Genomic DNA, 20,752 nt, shown 5'->3' with positions numbered 1-20,752 from the left:
TGTCTCTCTCTCTCTCTCTCTCTGTCTCTCTCTCTCTCTCTCTCTCTTGCTTTCTCTCTCTCTCTGTCTCTCTCTCTCTCTCTCTCTCTCTCTCTCTCTCTTGCTTTCTCTCTCTCACTCTCTTTGTATGCCTCTCTCCTTTTTTGGCTTGTTGTTTGATGAAGAAAAAGCAGTAGACATTATGCAAGCCATCCTCATGACTAACTCTGTTCAGTTCCCTCTGCCTATCAAAAACAGGGTTGTTGTGTTCAAATGTGGTTGCTGGAGACACACACAGGTGTACAGTGCATTTGGAAAGTATTCAGACCCCTGGACTTTTTCCACATTTTATTACCTTACAGCCTTATTCTAAAATTGATTAATTAAACCATTTTCCTCATCAATCTACACACAATACCTCATAATGACAAAGTGAAAATAGAAAAACCTCATTTACATACATATTCAGACCCTCAATGGAGTCTCATACCCTTTTCTATGAGACTCCATTGATTACCCTTGAGTTGTTTCTACTACTTGATTGGTGTCCACCTGTGGTAAATTCATTTGATTGGACATGATTTGGAAAGGCACAAACCTGCCTACAGTTGAAGTCAGAAGTTTACATACACTAAAGTTGGAATCATTAAAACTCGTTTTTCAACCACTCCACAAATTTCTTGTTAACAAACTGTAGTTTTGGCAAGTCAGTTTGGAATACTTTGTGCATGACACAAGTCATTTTTCCAACAATTGTTTACAGACATATTATTTAACTTATAATTCACTGTATCACAATTCCAGTGGGTCAGAAGTACATACACTAAATTGACTGTGCCTTTAAACAGCTTGGGGGGGGAAAAAAAGATGACATGGCTTTAGAAGCTTCTGATAGGCTAATTGACATCATTTGAGTCAATTGGAGGTGTACCTGTGAATGTATTTCAAGGCCTAACTTCAAACTCACTGCTTCTTTGCTTAACATCATGGGAAAATGCAAAGAAATCAGCCAAGACCTCAGAAAAGATTTTGTAGACCTCTACAAGTCTGGTTCATCCTTGGGAGCAATTTCCAAATACCTGAAGGTACCACGTCTATCTGTACAAATAGTACTATGCAAGTATAAACACCATGGGAACACGCAGCCGTCGTACCGCTCAAGAATGAGACGTGTTCTGTCTTCTAGAGATGAATGTACTTTGGTGCGAAAAGTGCAAATCAATCCCAGAACAACAGCAAAGGACCTTGTGAAGATGCTGGAGGAAACAGATACAAAAGTATCTATATCCACAGTAAAACGAGTCCTATACTGACATATCCTGAAAGGCCACTCAGCAAGGAAGAAGCCACTGCTCCAAAACCGCCATAAAAAAAAGCCAGACTACGGTTTGCAACTGCACATGGGGACAAAGATCGTACTTTTTGGAGAAATGTCCTCTGGCCTGATGAAACAAAAATATAACTGTTTGGCCATAATGACCATCGTTATGTTTGGAGGAAAAAGGGGGAGGCTTGCAAGCAGAAGAACACCATCCCAACCGTGAAGCACGGGGGTAGCAGCATTATGTTGTTGGGGTGCTTTGCTGCAGGAGGGACTGGTGCACTTCACAAAATAGCTGGCATCATGAGGGAGGACAATTACGTGGATATATTGAAGCAACATCTCAAGCCATCAGTCAGGAAGTTGAAGCTTGGTCGCAAATGGGTCTTCCAAATGGACAATGACCCCAAGCATACTTCCCAAGTTGTGGAAAAATGGCTTAAGGACAACAAAGTCATGGTATTGGAGTGGCCATCACAAAGCCCTGACCTCAATCCTATAGAACATTTGTGGGCAGAACTGAAAATGCGCTTGCGAGCAAGGAGGCCTACAAACCTGACTCAAGTACACCAGCTCTGTCAGGAGGAATGGGACAAAATTCATCCAACTTATTGTGGGAAGCTTGTGGAAGGCTACCTGAAACGTTTGACCCAAGTTAAACAATTTAAAGGCAATGCTATCAAATACTAAATGAGTGTGTGTAAACTTTTGACCCACTGGGAATGTGATGAAAGAAATAAAAGCTGAAATAAATCATTCTCCCTACTATTATTCTGACATTTCACAATCTTAAAATAAAGTGGTGATCCTAACTGACCTAAGACAGGGAATTTTTACTGTGATTAAACGTCAGGAATTGTGAAAAACTGAGTTTAAATGTAGTTGGCTAAGGTGTATGTAAACTTCTGACTTCAACTCTATATAAGGTCCCACAGTTGACAGTGCATGTCAGAGCAAATACCAAACCATCAGGTCGAAGGAATTGCCCGTAGAGTTCCGAGACAGGATTGTGTCAAGGCACAGATATGGGGAAGGCCCAGCAAAACACAGTGGCCTCCATCATTCTTAAATGGAAGAAGTTTGGGACCACCAAGACTCTTCCTAGAGCTGGCCGCCCAACCAAACTGAGCAATCGGGGGAGAAGGGCCTTGGTCTGGGAGGTGACCAAGAACCCAATGGTCACTCTGACAGAGCTCCAGAGTTCCTCTGTGAGATGGGAGAACCTTCCAGAAGGACAACCATCTCTGCAGCACTCCACCAACCAGGCCTTTATAGTAGCTTTAGACAGACGGAAGCCACTCCTCAATAAAAGGCACGTGACAGCCCGCTTGGAGTTTGCCAAAAGTTACCTAAAAAGGACTCTCAGACCATGAGAAACAAGATTCTCTGGTCTGATGAAACCAAGATTGAACTCTTTAGCATGAATGCCAAACCTCTGCATGCACCATCCCTACGGTGAAGCATGGTGGTGGCAGCATCATGGTATGGGGTGTTGTATCTTTGGCTATGCCGGACTAAGTGATATGACATGCTTTTCTATAAAATATTTTCTCCATAATTAATATTACCTGATTGAGCTAATCATGTAAATGTAATTAACAAGAGAGTCGGGGCACCACGAAATAACATTTATAGAGCTGTTATCTTCCAAATAAAATCTTAAAGACCTAGTAATATTTTACCTCAATAGCAGTCAATATTAATCGGCACCTTAATTCAGTCTCATCTGAAAGTTGTAAATTCTTGGTTATCTTCACGAACCCTGACTAACAAGTTGAATCAGCAATACAAAATGTGGTTTAATTATTTATTTACTAAATACCTAACTAATCACACAGAATTACACATACACATAATTAATCATAACTTGATTACAAATTACATCATAAAGGAAAACGTCCCTAGTGGGCAGAACAGATATGACAGCTTGTTACACAAAAGAAAAGGGGCTGGGTTTGAGTGAAAGAGCAGGAAGACTGAGGAACAAAGGGCGAAGCTGTGCTATCGTAAATACAGTATCTTATGCATTCTAAATTACCGCCCATTTGGAAAAGGGAAATACAAAAAATATTTACTCTGAGCTGCGCTTTAGTAGGTTGGTGGTAGATGGAAGGCCGTGTTGCCAAACCGAGTCCTTTGAAGAATGTTACTGGTTGTCAATTGGATACGTTGTAGTAACGTCATTGGGTGATAGACGGGATACTCTGTCTGTTCCTTCCTAACCCTCGTTTGCAGCTGCTGTTGCTAACTCAAAGGCTAGGAGGTATCACTTCTGTAGTGAAATAGAGTTCAAAGTTCATACTATTCGCAACCAAAGCTCACGCTGATGTTGGCTTCGTTCTGTAGTTATTATCTGTACCATCGGACCGTCGTCCTCACATCCTCGGAACAGGAGGTTATATTGTCGCCAAGGCTTTATATAGAAAGGGATAAAAGGGGTTTGTTTCATAGTTTACAACCTATGTCTCTTCACGTGGGCGGGCCACTGAGTCGGGCGTAATTCACTCATGAAAACCCAATTCTCACATTTTAGAAGCTAAAATCACATTTCATCCCATCACGAATAATTTCATATTCAAACATTTAAATTGAACAACAATTGCATGTGAATCCGATACCTCTGATGTGTAGACTTTCCACTGTAGAGTTTATGTCATCTTATCATTGATGAGAATGTCTCAGATGACAACCAAACTACCATCATACTCATTAAGTACCACTGCATATGTTAAATTGGTCAGATTACCATAATATAGTTAATTTCCCCCCACCTTCTGATGTTCCCAGAATCTCTATGTTAACCAAGGGGTTTGCAAATGTAACATCAGTGGGGTAGAGAGAGAGAGGAAAAAGGGGGGAAGAGGTATTTATGACTGTCACAAACCTACCCCCATGCCAATGTCATGACAGGGGACTGGGAGACTAGTCAGGATCGAGGGAAAGATGCCTCTGGGATGAGCCACTGATGACCGGGACCAGTTTGTGTACACCAGCCAGGGCCCAGTCCCTGTCTTTAAAGTGCAGAAAGGCCATACCGTTCCTTTGTTCGTGTGGGAAAGAGAGTCGAAAACAAACAGTGGATTAGAATGCATGTTAGGCCGGTGTAATTGCCTGCTCTGTAAACATGGCAGGTGCCAGAGCATCTCTAAAGGAAAGAATGTCTGTCCCAGTAATTTATTAAACTTTTATCTTGATTGGTTTTAACTGACTGGAATGCCTCAGGAAAAACACTTTTACATCAGATTTCTTCTCTATTTCAAACATTTCGACCAAGATGTGTTGGCGGTGTCTATTCTATATTGTAGACCCGTTTTTCAACTTAGAAGTAGATTAGGCTAAGCTTCTATTGTAGATATACAGGAACATCAAAATTGCTTTTAACCAAGACACTGTGTGTTCTATCCTGATGACAATGAGCTGTCTAGTTGGTGAGAGGTCTGCGTGAGCAGACCAACAGTGGAATATTTCAGTGTGTTGGCGTTGTACCGGTGGTGTGCTGTGCAGTGTCCAGGGCTGTGTCCCAAATGGCACCCTATTCCCTATACAGTGCACTACTTTTGACCAGAGCCCTAAGGGGAAAAGGGTGCTATTTGGGACGCGGCCCCCAGGACTGGGTTCTGTCCAGTCCACGGGATGTAGGAGGCGGAGAGAGACTAGAGAGACTAGTGCTAAAAGCTGTTTGTGGCTGACAGAACCAGAACTAACAGAGCCCACCTTGCGGTTGGCAGAGACAGGACAGTGTGTGTGTGTGTGTGCACATGTGTGTGTGTGCACGTGTGTGTGTGCACATGTGTGTGTGTGCACGTGTGTGTGTGTGTGTGTGTGTGTGTGTGTGTGTGTGTGTGTGTGTGTGTGTGTGTGTGTGTATGTGTGTGTGTGTGTGTGTGTGTGTGTGTGTGTGTGTGTGTGTGTGTGCGTGCGTGTGTGGGACACAGACAGGCTACTAATGTTGTGTGCCAGTGTCTGAGACAGACAGAATAGGTAAAGGGGATAGGAAACAAATAGAGGGAGAGAGAGAGAGTGGGAAGAAAGAACAGTGAAAGAAGTGAGATAGAAGAGTGCGAGAAAGGTACTTTAGAGAGGGGGAGAAGGAGCGAGCAAAGAAACAAGAGAAAAGGTGAAAGGGATGCACAGACAGAAAGACAGACAGACTGAGGGAGTGAGAGTCGGCGTCTTGGCCAGGTTGGTGAGTGAGACAGAGACAGAGGGAGTAATACAGGAGTTGAACACTAACCAGATACCTGCTCGGGCCCATCTGGAGTGGAGGAGGACGATAGACGGAGAGAAGGAGAGGATTTGGGGTTGGGGTCTGGCCATCGGTCTGCTTGCCTCCCCTGGCGTTCACACGGAGGGGGGACTGTTTGTTTTAGTGGCTCAGTCCGCATGGCAACCACTTGTGAGTGGCTCCTGTGAAAGACTCCTCCGCTGGCTCAGCATGAAGGGGGAACATAGTCAACGAATAAACATGGCGAGACACTCTCCGTATGCCCCTCTGGACTCTTGTACCCCCAAACACCCCAGTCTTACCCCTAGTATGTATGCAGTCACCATAAGCTGTACCGGTAGACTGCCTTTTATCTCCAACCCTGACCTTTGACCTCTACACTCTCCGAATGCCCCTCTGGACTCTTGTACCCCCAAACACCCCAGTCTTACCCCTAGTATGTATGCAGTCACCATAAGCTGCCTTTTATCTCCAACCCTGTACCCTGACCTCTGACCTCTACACTCTCCATATGCCCCTCCTTTTGTACCCCAACACCCATCTCAATGACGCTCCATACTGTTCATCTCTGTCCCCCAATCCCCTACCATCCATTCTACCTTTCCACCTTCCTCTCTTTCCATCCATTTGTTCAGTAGCGACAGTAATTCCTCTCCACCCTTCTCATTGGTCTTCTATGACTCTCCATTTCAGACATGGACGAGTGTGAGAATGAGTACAACGGAGGCTGTGTCCACGAGTGTATCAACATCCCAGGCAACTACAGGTGCACCTGCTACGACGGATTCATGTTGGCCCACGACGGACACAACTGTCTGGGTGAGTGTGCAGTCCTCCTTAACTTAACCCCCTTTTAAACTCAAAGTGCAACCTATCCAAGTCTGTCATTTATGCTTGTATGAGACTGTGCTATCTTCTGGATCTTTCCCTGTGTGTGTGTGTGTGTGTGTGTGTGTGTGTGTGTGTGTGTGTGTGTGTGTGTGTGTGTGTGTGTGTGTGTGTGTGTGTGTGTGTGTGTGTGTGTTTGTCTGTCTGGCTCTCAGCTCCCTTCGTTCTCCAGAGAGTGTCTCTGTCATCGTTTTGGAGGACATTTTATCCTCATTTCATTCTTTGAGTTTCGTTTTGGGAGGGCGCTCAGGGTTGAAGAGTTCTTCTCTTCCTCAGCTAGATATCTCCAACTGATATCTGTCTGGGGCATCTGCAATGTGCACTAGCGGACAGATCCAGTTCATTTAGTCTCGGCCTTCTCTTATTGACTTAGTGTCAGGCAGACAAATGTGTTTCTGCTCCTCCTGCAACATGCCGGTTCTGCTTGGATGTGCTTAGACACATTTAGTCTTTTCACTCCCCACCCCGCTGATTGACGCAAGCAAAATCAAAATCTGTAGTTTGGATGCCCTTGCCCGCAACACAAACATATTTGGTGGGACATGTTTTGGCATTTGTAGGCATTATGTCTGATTCTGGGAAGCCAGGGAGGGAGGGAGGAGGAGGGGGGAGAGGAACATGCCATTAGGTGTAGTCAGGAATGTCTGAGTTAGATTCTCCTGGGGACATTTCAGGACTATGTCGTTACAGTGTGAGTCTCACGTGATTAACTTTAGGACCGCTGATTGGGTCTGACTGAGAGACGAGTCCTGGGTCGTGTTCAGTAGGCACGGAACAAAAAACTCTTGGAAACGGAACAAATAGGTCGTTATCAATAAAACCTTGTGATAAGGTACAGAGCGTTTCGATTTGCCTGACGGAGCGCAAGGAGACCCCCCCCCCCCCAGCTCCACTAAAAGCATTGACAACATGCGTGCCGTTTTCAAGGGACTGTTAAATAAATGTGAACTATTTGGTTGTAATATCAACCACACCTCTTGAAGACCGCAGTCAGAGTTATACAGCAAGGAACTGCACGCTTTTCATGATCGGTAAACATCAATTGATCATGTATTTTCAGATACGTGAGGATGGCCTCATGATATCTCTCGATATTGGCCACCGTTCATTGGATATTTGAGGGATATCAAATGAAAGTGAACCATACCTGCCGGGTACGAGTGGTTTAGGTTCATTTCCCATCCTTTGTGGGCTCTAGATGTCAAGAAGCAGAACGGCGCATTTGCCGTTGTACTGTGAGCTGATAATGTTTACTTTGCAAGCAACCGGTTGTACAGTTGGCATTAACATCGTGGTACATGATTGCTGCTGACAGACATGATAGGCTACAGTGATCGATGGACCAAGTCAAATTGGCTAACTAGCTAATAACAGATCACGTCAATATGGCCTGTTAACGAGCTAACCTTCAGGGGACAAACTAGATGGCTATATTTGCTCGTCGACGACAGTAGTCAGACTGACAACTTGACCAGGGCGAGGCCTTGCCGATGTTAAGTTCTTTCCAAAAGCCTAATCTCTGATGAAGCAAACTAAATGACACGTTTGCTAGCTAGCTAGCTACATGCCAAATGGGTATGCTACGGCCGCCCTCACGTATCTGAAAATACATGATCGGCACGTAGTTGTCAACGGTTTTAGCAGAGCTGGGGGTCTCCTTGCCCCCCCCCCCCCCAGCAGCTAAATCGAACGCTCTGCACATAATTGTGACGTTTTATTGATAGCGACCTGTAGAATGTGTGTTCTTATTGGACAACTTTGGGCAATACTTCCACTATTTCTAAACCTTCCCTCCTGTGTAGGGCCTACTGAACATACACATGGATGGGATGTATTTGAACGTGGTCCACTCTGGTCTAGTCTGAGTTTGGCCTCACTGACTCTCATCTCGGACACAAACAGACCTCTGTCCTCTTTCAGTTCGCCCAGATGCTGATGAATCTTCAGTGATGACGAGCTTTTCTGTTCCCGCCCCAAGATCCCCTGCAACCCCCCCCACACCCCCACACCCAACGCCATAAACATAAACTACCTCGTTTTCAGCAGCAAGTCAGCGAGGACAGAGGTCACCAGAGAAGGGCACTCCCATTCCCCCTAACCCTAACCCACCTTCTGTTAGAACCGGGACAACACTGGAGTCTCCACAGCAATGGGATTGTAATTATTCTGAACTCTTAAACATGTCACTTTAATGTTACCCCTGTTGTTATTCTATTGACTTCCCAGAATTCAACTTGGCATGTCAAATGTTTATGTTACCGGTTGCAAATGGACAAAGGAAGGAAAAATGTCAGAGAGAAAATGAACAACTCAGCTCCCCTCTTATTTAGGTTCAAGGATGAAATTCAATGCTTGAAATCTGCCCGTTTTTATGTTTAGCAAGGCGGGATTGAGACACGGGGGGAGTTGCGTGAAACCTGTTTGATAGCTAGCTAATGTTTTGGTGTTGTTTTTTCTAATTTGGTTGTGCCTGTCTGTCTGACTGTGTATGTGTTTTAAGTGCCTGCAGCTGTTTTGTTGTCGGTGGCTGGTGGCAGAGGACTCGTTGAATTGTGCGTGTTGTGGTGAACTAAAGAAAATTAACACGAGGGAGAGAGATTTACTGCATGTGTCTGTGGCCACTTGGAAGGAATCAATGGGCCACATGCCGGCTATGTGTCAGCAGACCTGGGTTCAACTACTATTCAAAATCTTTGAAATACTTTCAGCTTTTGTTCTCGTCTGCCTGGAGTGCCAGATGGATAAGGTTTGCACCTTGGCGACTATTCTATGGATTCCATTGCGCCGGGCAAGAGCAATCAAGCCCAGCGAATGTATTTGAAGTGAAATAATGTGCTATTTGAACCCAGGTCTTTGTGTCGGAGTGGTTATAGAGGGTTCTCTAGTCGTCACACTGCCACTCCACAGCTGAGTGGAGGAAATTGGCCACATGTCTGTTAAAAAGTCATTAACCAGACTATGCTGATAAGACGTAGCTTCAATAAACAGACACTAATTAGCTGTGAATGGAGAGTTCAAAGGGAGGGATCGGAAAGCAGTCAAGAGAGAAATCAAACACTTATAATCAGACATTTCCCACTGGGCACACACGGGTTGAATCAATGTCTTTTCCAGGTCATTTCAACAAAATGAATGTTGAACCGACGTGGAATAGACGTTGAATTGACATCTGTGCCCAGTGGGTTATGACGACACTTAATCACTATCAGACATTTATGATGCAACTTAATCATGATCAGTCATTTAAATAATGACAAGTACAATGACAGGTGATTTTGTAGCTTTTATTTCATATTCATTTCTGATCTTGGTTCCATACCTAATTCTCTCTCTCTCTCTCTTTATCTCTCTCTCTTTTGCTCTCTCTCTCTCTCTCTCTCTCTCTCTCTCTCTCTCTCTCTCTCCTCCACCTCCTCCTCCTCTCCCTCTGTATTCTCTTGGTTATCTTGGCGGTGGATGTGAATTGGAGGCTGTCCAAGCCATTCCCCCTGAGGCGATGGACTTGCTCTCTATTTGACATCTTTATTGCGGAATGTCTCAAATACAACACAGAATGATGATGGGGATGAGAACAGAGTCAGGACCGCCAAGGGCCAGCGCACACCGCTCAGAGTCCTCCGCTGCTTCCAGGAGCTTCCTCGCTTTCTCTCTCTCTCTATCCAACCGTTCTTTTCTTCCCTGTCTGTCTGTCTGTCTTCGTCCTCTCTTCTTCACCTCTTCTATCCTTTTCATCTCTCAATTTCCCCCTCCATCTGTCATTGGTTTCTCTTTCTCTTTTCTTTCTGTCTCTCATTCTGTCAGCGGTCAGTATAGTTCTCCTTGACAGAGCCCCGAGGTGGCGAATCACTCAACATCAGTGGGAGCCATTAGGTGTGGCTCAGGGAATGGCATCACTTCTCCACAACTGGTTGCCCAATCCCAAGTCTTTTAGTGAAGTGCATTCATTCAGGAAGATTCTATCAGCAGCTCTTCAGCGCTCTGCCTCCCGTCTCACTTTTTCTCTGAGATCATCTGTTAACTTGTTTTTATACCGAGGCCTGCCTGGTTTGACACACAATGACTAGAGCTAAGGTCGCTGTCTCCTTAAAAATGTTATTCCGTGAAAACTTCACCCTCATCGGAGGTCATGACCTGGCTTTGTCATAGGCTCACAGCTTCCCAGCCAGTCCAGCACCCCCCCGCTCTGCCTGCGTTGCCATGACGTGGTATGAGGCAGACAGCAGCTCGGTAACAAATGTCACAGGAGTATTAGAGGAGCAGATCAGAGCATCATCGCCACCAGTCAGGTTGGAGGGAGAAACGTGGACGGGGTCGTTGGGGTGGGCTCTGCGTGTGGTGATTTTGAGGGTACAGTTGTGGCCACTAAAAAGCTTGCTCTCTAGTGATAGTTGATCACAGAAACCTGTACTGCTGTCATTTGTGTGCCCACAACTGTATTTCAGTTGGGTAGAGGTACGGAGTGATACTCAGGGTAGTCTGAAGAGTTACAGAAGCTCACGCATAATTAGCGGTATGCGGGTACAAACTGCTTTATATGGGCATTTGTATTTTATTTATTTTACTAGGCAAGTCAATTAAGAACAAATTCTTATTTACAATGACAGCCTACCAGGGAACAGGGGTAGAACGACAGATTTTTACCTCATTCGGATGGGATTCGATCCAACAACCTTTCGATTACCGGCACAATGCTCTAACCACTACGCTACCTGCCACCCCGTATCAGGGTTTAAGGTAATTATATGTGTGTAGTTATATCATAGGGTTTTACCATTTGGCTGTATTTCATAGGCTGAGGGGTGGCGGTGTGGTAGAGGTGCTGTAGTGGGGTCCAGGATGTTTATTTGAGGTGTGATCACTGGTAGAGGTAGAGAGGCTCAGGGAGGTACTATTTGGGGTCTGGTGATCTATATTTGAGGCGTGAAGATATACAGTGTAAACTGTTTGAGTAATGAGCGTTGAGTTCCTGCGTATTGACTTTTAACATCACCGCCTTTCGTGTTTACCCCTCATCACCAACTCTCTGAGATACAGGTGACTGCCAAAATAATGGAAACGCTTGAGTAAACGAGGGATACAAAGTATATTGGAAGCAGCTGCTTCCACACAGGTGCGGTTTCTGAGTTAATTAACATCCCATCATGCTTAATTAGGGTCATTTAAACATGCTGAGCATGAAAACGACACGCCACGGCCGTCTCAGTCACCAGATCTCAACCCAAATGAACACTGGATTTATGGAGCAGCGCCTGAGACTGCGTTTTCACCGCCGTCAACGAAACACCAAATGATAGAATTTCGTGAGGAAGAATGGCGCCAAATCTCTCCAATAGAGTTCCAGACACTTGTAGAATCTATGACAAGGCGCATTGAAGCAGTTCTGGCTCGTGGCGGCCCAACGCCCTATTAAGACACTTTATGTTGGGGTTTCCTTTACTTTGGCAGTTACCTGTACACAAATAGTATCATAGGCATGATATAGGAACAACTATATCATGATTATGCGCAGCTGACACACATCGTCAACCCACAGTTTGCGGGGCCAAGCCGTGGTTTCCCCATGACTGTGTATGGACATCTATCATCGACCAATCACAATCTGTCCACTTCAATGGTAGGACTCATCAGTAACAACATTAGAGTTTCTTATAAAGTCTCTCCCAGTCATAAGAACCCTTTCACTCAATGCCATGTGAATATATGGTTAGTCTGGGAACAACGGCAGACAGTTAACACAGTCACAGAAAAAGCGCGTCTCTAGGGACTTGTCACCAGCCTCACACATACGGCAGCATGGGTTGAATTACCTGGGATTATGGGTTGGAGGTGCTGTAAATGAGTCTTGTGTATTCCGTGACTGACTAGTGAGAATATAGGTTCTGTCTGTCCGGTTACTGTAACCGCCCGCCTCCTGTGTTCTGACTCATTCATCGCTGCTGTAAACAAGATGTCAGGACAGAGCTCCAGCAACGTTTCCCCCTGGGTTTGTGCTCAGACGGGTTGCAAAGGCCCCTAAGGTGACTGTTATAAGGCGGCTGAACCAAGATACTCAATTGAAGCCAATGTGATGTGATTCGTTATATCTTGGGGGCTGTAATCATAGACAGAAATGGTATTGGAAACAGTTTTGATTGTTAACACAGCCTTGTTACTTCCCAGTCCCTGTATCTCCGTGCTGCAGGTACTCTAAGGTGTGTGATGCCGTGTCCACAGCCTGGCTACTCGTCAGTGAGGCTGCTGTACAACCAGGTCCAGTGGTCTGGGTCAGGGGGTTGGATTGGGGATCAGGGATCACTGGTGGGATTCTTCATTGTTAGGGTGTACTGTTGTTCCACTACTCTGAAGGCCGTTAATCCCATGAAATACCACCTGTTGTTTTTCTCCACACCAACTACTTCTAGTAGACTGACGGAATGATAGATGACCAGAAACATCAAGACATGCTGCTTTGAAATTAAGGGACAAGAGGGAGGGAAACAGGAGGGAAGAAGAACGTGTAGAGAGAGAGAGATAGAGAGGCAGAGGGGAAGAGAGAGAGAGAGAGAGGAAGAGAGAGGAAGAGAGAGCGAGAGAGAGGGGAAGAGAGAAAGAGAGAGAGAGAACAGTCTGTCTTAACCGAACGTGTAGAGAGAGAGAGATAGAGAGGGAGAGGGGAAGAGAGAGAGAGAGAGAGGAAGAGAGAGGAAGAGAGAGCGAGAGAGAGGGGAAGAGAGAAAGAGAGAGAGAACAGTCTGTCTTAACCGAACGTGTAGAGAGAGAGAGATAGAGAGGGAGAGAGGAAGAGAGAGAGAGAGAGAGGAAGAGAGAGGAAGAGAGAGCGAGAGAGAGGGGAAGAGAGAAAGAGAGAGAGAGAGAGGAAGAGAGAGAGAGAACAGTCTGTCTTAACCGAACGTGTAGAGAGAGAGAGATAGAGAGGGAGAGGGGAAGAGAGAGAGAGAGAGAGGAAGAGAGAGGAAGAGAGAGCGAGAGAGAGGGGAAGAGAGAAAGAGAGAGAGAGAGAGGAAGAGAGAGAGAGAACAGTCTGTCTTAACCGAACGTGTGTAGGAAGTATGGTCCCATGTATGTTGTGTCAACAAGTTTAGGGCACTAAGATTTAAGATTGCATAATTGCACTGCACTCTGATTAAAGGTCAGTCCTGTTCAGTTCCTCTTCAACCTTTTGGATTTAGACTTGTATTTATTTTTGTTTTGGCCGTGGACACAGCTGCCTTGCTACGGACGTCTGTAGGGCTCAGACAAGTTTATTTTCTTTCTGTTGCGTCCTTTTCAGTCTTACGCGAGGACTTAGCTCAAGAGTGCCTTGGCTTCACAGCGGGATAGACCCTGACTGCAGACGCATAGAATGTTGAAACTCTGACACGACAGCACGGACAGATTGGGGGAAGGAAAGGGGGGGAGACGTGGAGAGAGGGAGGAGAAGAGGAGGAATAGAGTAAGGGTTAGCCAACAGACTATTGCTAATATCTCTTTAAAGAGAGACTGGGTGAAACATGGAGGCCCAGGGAAGGGTCATCTCCACTCAAAGTCTATGGTTTGATTTATTTCTCCTTTTCACTCTTTCTCTTCTCTCCCATCTTCCCTCCTCTCCTCTCTACCTCTCCGCACTTTATCTTTCTTACTCCTCTCGTCACCTCCAGGATGGGAAGTTAATATTTTGGTCCTCTAGCCGCTGTGGTAGGTAGATAAAAAAAAAAATCTAGCAGCCACTGAGATTTTTTTACCTGCCCAAATATTTTTTTTCTCCATAATTAGACAAATAAAATCACACCAAAAAATGGATGAGCGTGTTTCTAATGTCTTACTAGTAAGAAGTCATGGGGTATATTGCTTCATTTCATAACAAATTTTGGGACCTGCGAGACAGACATAGTTCAGCTGGCCCTTTAAGGGACAAGCCGTTACCGTGGTAACTTGGGCACTGGCTTGTCTGTGATGAAAAAAGTCTCAGACTGTGACCTAGCAGCAGACAATTGCAGCAAACTCAAAGTAACATTGAAAAACAACCTAGCATGTGAACAAAACAAGAAACACGAGGACAAAGTCACACTTTAGTAGCCGTTCTTGTCATTTCGACCAACTTCTACATTTAAAAAAAAAATCCCACTGGTGAAATATACATTCTTACCCAACAATGACAAAATCTATCTGCATTTGACAGGTGGCTGGTGTTAATTACACACCCTGGTCACCTCCCTTCTTCTACCCTTCCCTCCTCTCCTCTCCTTTCCCCATCGGCCTTCTCTCCCTTTGTGTCAAGCACATCCTCATCGCGTCCAAATAAAAGTTTACACAAGCAAAACAAAGGCACTCTAGTTTAAACTTGCAGAGTGCCTTGCCAGTGTTTATGTTTAAATGTTGGCAAAGATCAATTAAATGTGGAGATGACAGTTCAACAGCCCTCTCTCTCTCTCTCACACACACACACTCTCTCCCTCTTTCTGTCTCTCTCTCTCTCTCTCTCTCTCACACACACTCTCTCCCCCTGTCTCTGTCTCTGTCTCTCTCTCTCTCTCTCTCTCTCTCTCTCTCTCTCTCTCACACACACTCTCTCCCTCTGTCTCTGTCTCTCTCTCTCTCTCTCTCTCTCTCACACACACACTCTCTCCCTCTGTCTCTGTCTCTGATCTCTCTCTTCTCTGTATCTCTTTGTATTAATCTAAAGTAAAAGCCTCTGTCATATTGATGTCATCTGTTTAGTTTGTCTATAGGCAGTGGTGGAAAAAGTACCCAATTGTCATACTTGAGTAAAAGTAAAGATACCTTAATAGAAAATGACTCAAGTAAAAGTGAAAGTCACCCAGTAAAATACTACTTGAATAAAAGTCGAAAAGTATTTGGTTTTAAATATACTTAAGTATCAAAAGTAAATGTAATTTCTAAAATATACTTAAGTATCAAAAGTACAAGTATAAATCATTTCACATTCCTTCACAAACCAGACAGCACTATTTTCTTGTTTTTTAAATTTACTGATAGCCAACACTCAGACATAATTTACAAACAAAGCATTTGTTTTCAGTGAGTCCGCCTGATCAGAGACAGTCGGGATGACCAGGGATGTTCTTTTGATAAATGTGGGAATTGGATCATTTTCCTGTCCTGCTAAGCATTCGAATTGTAACAAGTACTTTTGGGTGTCAGGGAAACTGTATGGAGTAAAAAAAAACATTGTTTTCTTTAGTAATGTAGTGAAGTAAAAGTAAAAGTTGTCAAAAATATAATTTGTAAAGTACAGATACCTCAAAAAAACACCTAAGTGCTTGGAAGTATTTTTACTTAAGTACTTTACCCCACTGTCTAAATGGAGATGAGAAAGCACTTTCAACTTCAATCGGGGTCTTCTAAGAGATCAGCTCCAGATTGTAGTGCAGGCCTTTGCTCGAGAAGGCTGTGTATTTTGGCTCAGGACAGTGGTGAGGTTTGCCTGTATGGCTTAGTGCGAAGTGAATGGGACTGGGAGAGTAGTGAGGTGTGTCATGGGGTCTTTTGTGTAGAGAAATGTATATTGGATTTTAGATGGTGGATTGTGTTGGCTTGTGAGAGGTGGATGCTGCAGAGGGCATCTGCTTGGTAGAGCTCTGAACAGATGCTGTTTCACCCTGCAGCCTCGCTGTGACATGTCTCTCTACAGTCGAGGCTTGAGAGAGCTGCTCAGCTAAACACGGTGTGTTATCCTAAGTCAGCCATTTTAGGTCCTCCCTCACGTATGAATCTATCACTTTCGATGAAACAGACTCCCTCTTTATTTGTCATTTTCCCATCAGTCCCGCTGGTCCCTCTCTCCTAATCAGCTGGGACCAGAGGACGTGGGACTGTAGCTGGGCTGGAGGAGTTGAAGGGGTCTGGCTGAAGCCATTGAGCAGTTGAAACACTGGCACCTCTGGTTTTCTTCCATGTTTTAGAGGGCCCTCTGCTCTCCTGAGACTGTACAGCCTTTTGAGACACTCAGCTACATTGGCAGGTGAATACAGCAATAGAGGACAGAGGATGTTACCTTTATGTAACTGGGCAAGTTACAATGACGGCCTAGGAACAGTGGGTTAACTGCCTTGTTCAGGGGCAGAACAACAGATTTTTACCTTGTCAGTCCAACACTCTAACCACTAGGCTACCTGCCGTGAGAGACCATCGAGGGAGAGATGGGGTCGGGAGGGAGGGAAGGGGAGACAAAGCTACAGTTGAAGTCGGAGGTTTACATACACCTTAGTCAAGCACATTTAAACTCAGTTGTTCACAATTCCTGACATTTAATCCTAGTAAAAATTCCCTGTCTTAGGTCAGTTAGGATCACCACTTTATTTTAACAATGTGAAATGTCAGAATAATAGTAGAGAGAATGATTTATTTCAGCTTTTATTTCTTTCATCACATTCCCAGTGGGTCAAAAGTTTGCATACACTCAATTAGTATTTGGTAGCATTGCCTTTAAATTGTTTAACTTGGGTCAAACATTTTGGGTAGCCTTCCACAAGCTTCCCACAATAGGTTGGGTGAATTTTGTCCCATTCCTCCTGACAGAGCTGGTGTAACTGAGTCATGTTTGTCGGCCTCCTTGCTCGAACACGCTTTTTCAGTTCTGCCCACTGGGATTGAGGTCAGGGCTTTGTGCTAGCCACTCCAATATCTTAACTTTGCCACAACTTTGGAAGTATGCTTGGGGTCATTGTCCATTTGGAAGAATCATTTGCGACCAAGCTTCAACTTCCTGACTGATGTCTTGAGATGTTGCTTCAATATATCCACATAATTTTCCTACCTCATGATACCATCTATTTTGTGAAGTGCACCAGTCCCTCCTGCAGCAAAGCACCCCCATAACATGATGCTGCCACCCCCGTGCTTCACGGTTGGGATGGTGTTCTTCTGCTTGCAAGCCTCCCTCTTTTTCCTACAAACATAACAATGGTCATTATGGCCAAACAGTTCTATTTTTGTTTCATCAGACCAGAGGACTTTTCTCCAAAAAGTACAATCTTTGTCCCCATGTGCAGTTGCAAACCGTAGTCTGGCTTTTTAATGGCGATTTTGGAGCGGTGGCTTCTTCCTTGCTGAACGGCCTTTCAGGATATGCCAATATAGGACTCGTTTTACTGTGGATATAGATACAGGACTCGTATCTGTTTCCTCCAGCATCTTCACAAGATCCTTTGCTGTTGTTCTGGGATTGATTTGCATTTATTGCACCAAAGTACGTTCATCTCTAGGAGACATAACATGTCTCCTTCCTGAGCAGTATGACGGCTGCGTGGTCCCATGGTGTTTATACTTGCGTACTATTGTTTGTACAGATGAACGTGGTACCTTCAGGCTTTTGGAAATTGCTCCCAAGCATGAACCAAACTTGTAGAGGTCTACTATTTTCTTCTGAGGATTTGGCTGATTTCTTTTGATTTTCCCATGATGTCAAGCAAAGAGGCACTGAGTTTGAAGGTAGGCCTTGAAATACATCCACAGGTACATCTCTAATTGACTCAAATGATGTCAATGAGTCTATCAGAAGCTTCTAAAGCCATGACATCATTTTCTTTGAATTTTCCAAGCTGTTTAAAGGCACAGTCATCTTAGTGTATGTAAACTTCTGACCCACTGGAATTGTGATACAATGAATTATAAGTGAAATAATCTGTCTGTAAACAATTGTTGGAAAAATGACTTGTGTCATGCACCAAGTAGATGTCCTAACCGACTTGCCAAAACTATAGTTTGTTAACAAGACATTTGTGGAGTGGTTGAAAAACGAGTTTTAATGACTTAAACTGTATATGTACAGTACCTAACAATAAAACACTATATTTAAAGGTTTATTAGGCACCTAAACAATATATACAATAGGCCTATATTTTTGTCAGACAGGCACAAAGGCATGCAGACAGATCAAATGAAAATGGAGTTTACACTGGAACATGTGTGCATAGATAAAACACACACCACACGACCCTTCTCCTCATCTCCCCTCCTCTCCCCTCTCCCTCCCCTCCTCTCCCCTCTCCCTCCCCATGTTAGCATGACAGTAAGCACTTTCCTCTCCCCGCTAACGGTTAACAAGGCCTGAAGGCCTCTGTCCTCTCCACTGGGACTTAACAAGCCGACTGCCTAAATGCTCCGACGGGAGAGACTGTCACTCAAATAAAAGCAGACCCTAACCCCCACGGAGATATGTCCGGAACTCAGACAGGGGTCCCAGACAGAGAGGAGAAGAGACAGAGGGAGAAAAATGAATAGGAGTCAATAAAGTCCTCTACCCCAGGAAGAGGTAGAGAGGATGTGGTGGCTTTCTATTTCAGGCGGTGTGACACAGAATCACAGGCCTGGTCTGGGTGTATTAAGGTCTGGTCTGGGTGTATTACGGTCTGGTCTGGGTGTCTTAAGGTCTGGTCCGGGTTTATTAAGGTCTGGTCTGGGTGTATTAAGGTCTGGTCTGGGTGTATTACGGTCTGGTCTGGGTGTATTAAGGTCTGGTCTGGGTGTATTAAGGTCTGGTCTGGGTGTATTAAGGTCTGGTCTGGGTGTATTAAGGTCTGGTCTGGGTGTATTGAGGTCTGGTCTGGGTGTATTAAGGTCTGGTCTGGGTGTATTAAGGTCTGGTCTGGGTGTCTAAGGTCTGGTCTGGGTTTATTAAGGTCTGGTCTGGGTGTATTAAGGTCTGGTCCGGGTGTATTAAGGTTTGGTCTGGGTGTATTACGGTCTGGTCTGGGTGTATTGAGGTCTGGTCTGTGTGTATTATGGTCTGGTCTGGGTGTATTGAGGTCTGGTCTGGGTGTATTAAGGGCTGGTCTGGGTGTATTGAGGTCTGGTCTGGGTCTATTAAGGTCTGGGTGTATTGAGGTCTGGTCTGGGTGTATTAAGGGCTGGTCTGGGTGTATTGAGGTCTGGTCTGGGTGTATTACGGTCTGGTCTGGGTGTATTACGGTCTGGTCTGGGTGTATTAAGGTCTGGTCTGGGTGTATTAAGGTCTGGTCTGGGTGTATTAAGGTCTGGTCTGGGTGTATTAAGGTCTGGTCCGGGTGTATTAAGGTCTGGTCCGGGTGTATTAAGGTCTGGTCTGGGTGTATTAAGGTCTGGTCTGGGTGTATTAAGGTCTGGTCTGGGTGTATTAAGGTCTGGTCTGGGTGTATTAAGGTCTGGTCTGGGTGTATTAAGGTCTGCTCTGGGTGTATTAAGGTCTGGTCTGGGTGTATTAAGGTCTGGTCTGGGTGTATTGAGGTCTGGTCTGGGTGTATTAAGGTCTGGTCTGGGTGTATTAAGGTCTGGTCCGGGTGTATTAAGGTCTGGTCTGGGTGTATTAAGGTCTGGTCTGGGTGTATTAAGGTCTGGTCTGGGTGTATTAAGGTCTGGTCTGGGTGTATTAAGGTCTGGTCTGGGTGTATTAAGGTCTGCTCTGGGTGTATTAAGGTCTGGTCTGGGTGTATTAAGGTCTGGTCTGGGTGTATTGAGGTCTGGTCTGGGTGTATTAAGGTCTGGTCTGGGTGTATTAAGGTCTGGTCCGGGTGTATTAAGGTCTGGTCTGGGTGTATTACGGTCTGGTCTGGGTGTATTAAGGTCTGGTCTGGGTGTATTACGGTCTGGTCTGGGTGTATTAAGGTCTGGTCTGGGTGTATTAAGGTCTGGTCTGGGTGTATTAAGGTCTGGTCCGGGTGTATTAAGGTCTGGTCTGGGTGTATTATGGTCTGGTCTGGGTGTATTGAGGTCTGGGTGTATTGAGGTCTGGTCCGGGTGTATAAAGGTCTGGTCTGGGTGTATTACGGTCTGGTCTGGGTGTATTAAGGGCTGGTCTGGGTGTATTAAGGTCTGGTCTGGGTGTATTAAGGGCTGGTCTGGGTGTATTAAGGTCTGGTCTGGGTGTATTACGGTCTGGTCTGGGTGTATTAAGGTCTGGTCTGGGTGTCTAAGGTCTGGTCTGGGTTTATTAAGGTCTGGTCTGGGTGTATTAAGGTCTGGTCTGGGTGTATTGAGGTCTGGTCTGGGTGTATTAAGGGCTGGTCTGGATGTATTGAGGTCTGGTCTGGGTGTATTACGGTCTGGTCTGGGTGTATTACGGTCTGGTCCGGGTGTATTAAGGTCTGGTCTGGGTGTATTAAGGTCTGGTCTGGGTGTTTAAGTTCTGGTCTGGGTGTATTAAGGTCTGGTCTGGGTGTATTAAGGTCTGGTCTGGGTGTATTGAGGTCTGGTCTGGGTGTATTAAGGGCTGGTCTGGATGTATTGAGGTCTGGTCTGGGTGTATTAAGTTCTGGTCTGGGTGTATTACGGTCTGGTCCGGGTGTATTAAGGTCTGGTCTGGGTGTATTAAGGTCTGGTCTGGGTGTTTAAGTTCTGGTCTGGGTGTATTAAGGTCTGGTCTG

General features: G+C 45.1%; 1 protein-coding gene across 10 annotated transcripts in view; it reads left to right on the top strand.

The window, feature by feature from the left end:
• LOC110500179 (signal peptide, CUB and EGF-like domain-containing protein 1) overlaps nucleotides 1-20,752 on the top strand; it is a 133,191-nt gene that overhangs the window by 9,127 nt on the left and 103,312 nt on the right. For all 10 annotated transcript variants that reach the window (XM_090215044.1, XM_090215043.1, XM_036957537.2 and 7 more), the window contains exon 3: nucleotides 6,219-6,344. In XM_090215044.1, coding sequence (XP_090071170.1) covers nucleotides 6,219-6,344 — 126 coding nt within the window. The remainder of the gene's footprint in view (nucleotides 1-6,218; nucleotides 6,345-20,752) is intronic.

This window comes from Oncorhynchus mykiss, chromosome 21 (assembly GCF_057628025.1).
Source record: "Oncorhynchus mykiss isolate SJ-2025 chromosome 21, ASM5762802v1, whole genome shotgun sequence".
NCBI classification, from domain to species: domain Eukaryota; kingdom Metazoa; phylum Chordata; class Actinopteri; order Salmoniformes; family Salmonidae; genus Oncorhynchus; species Oncorhynchus mykiss.
The sequence above is the reverse complement of the archived record's forward strand: the minus strand, read 5'-3'. Positions and strand labels throughout refer to the sequence as shown.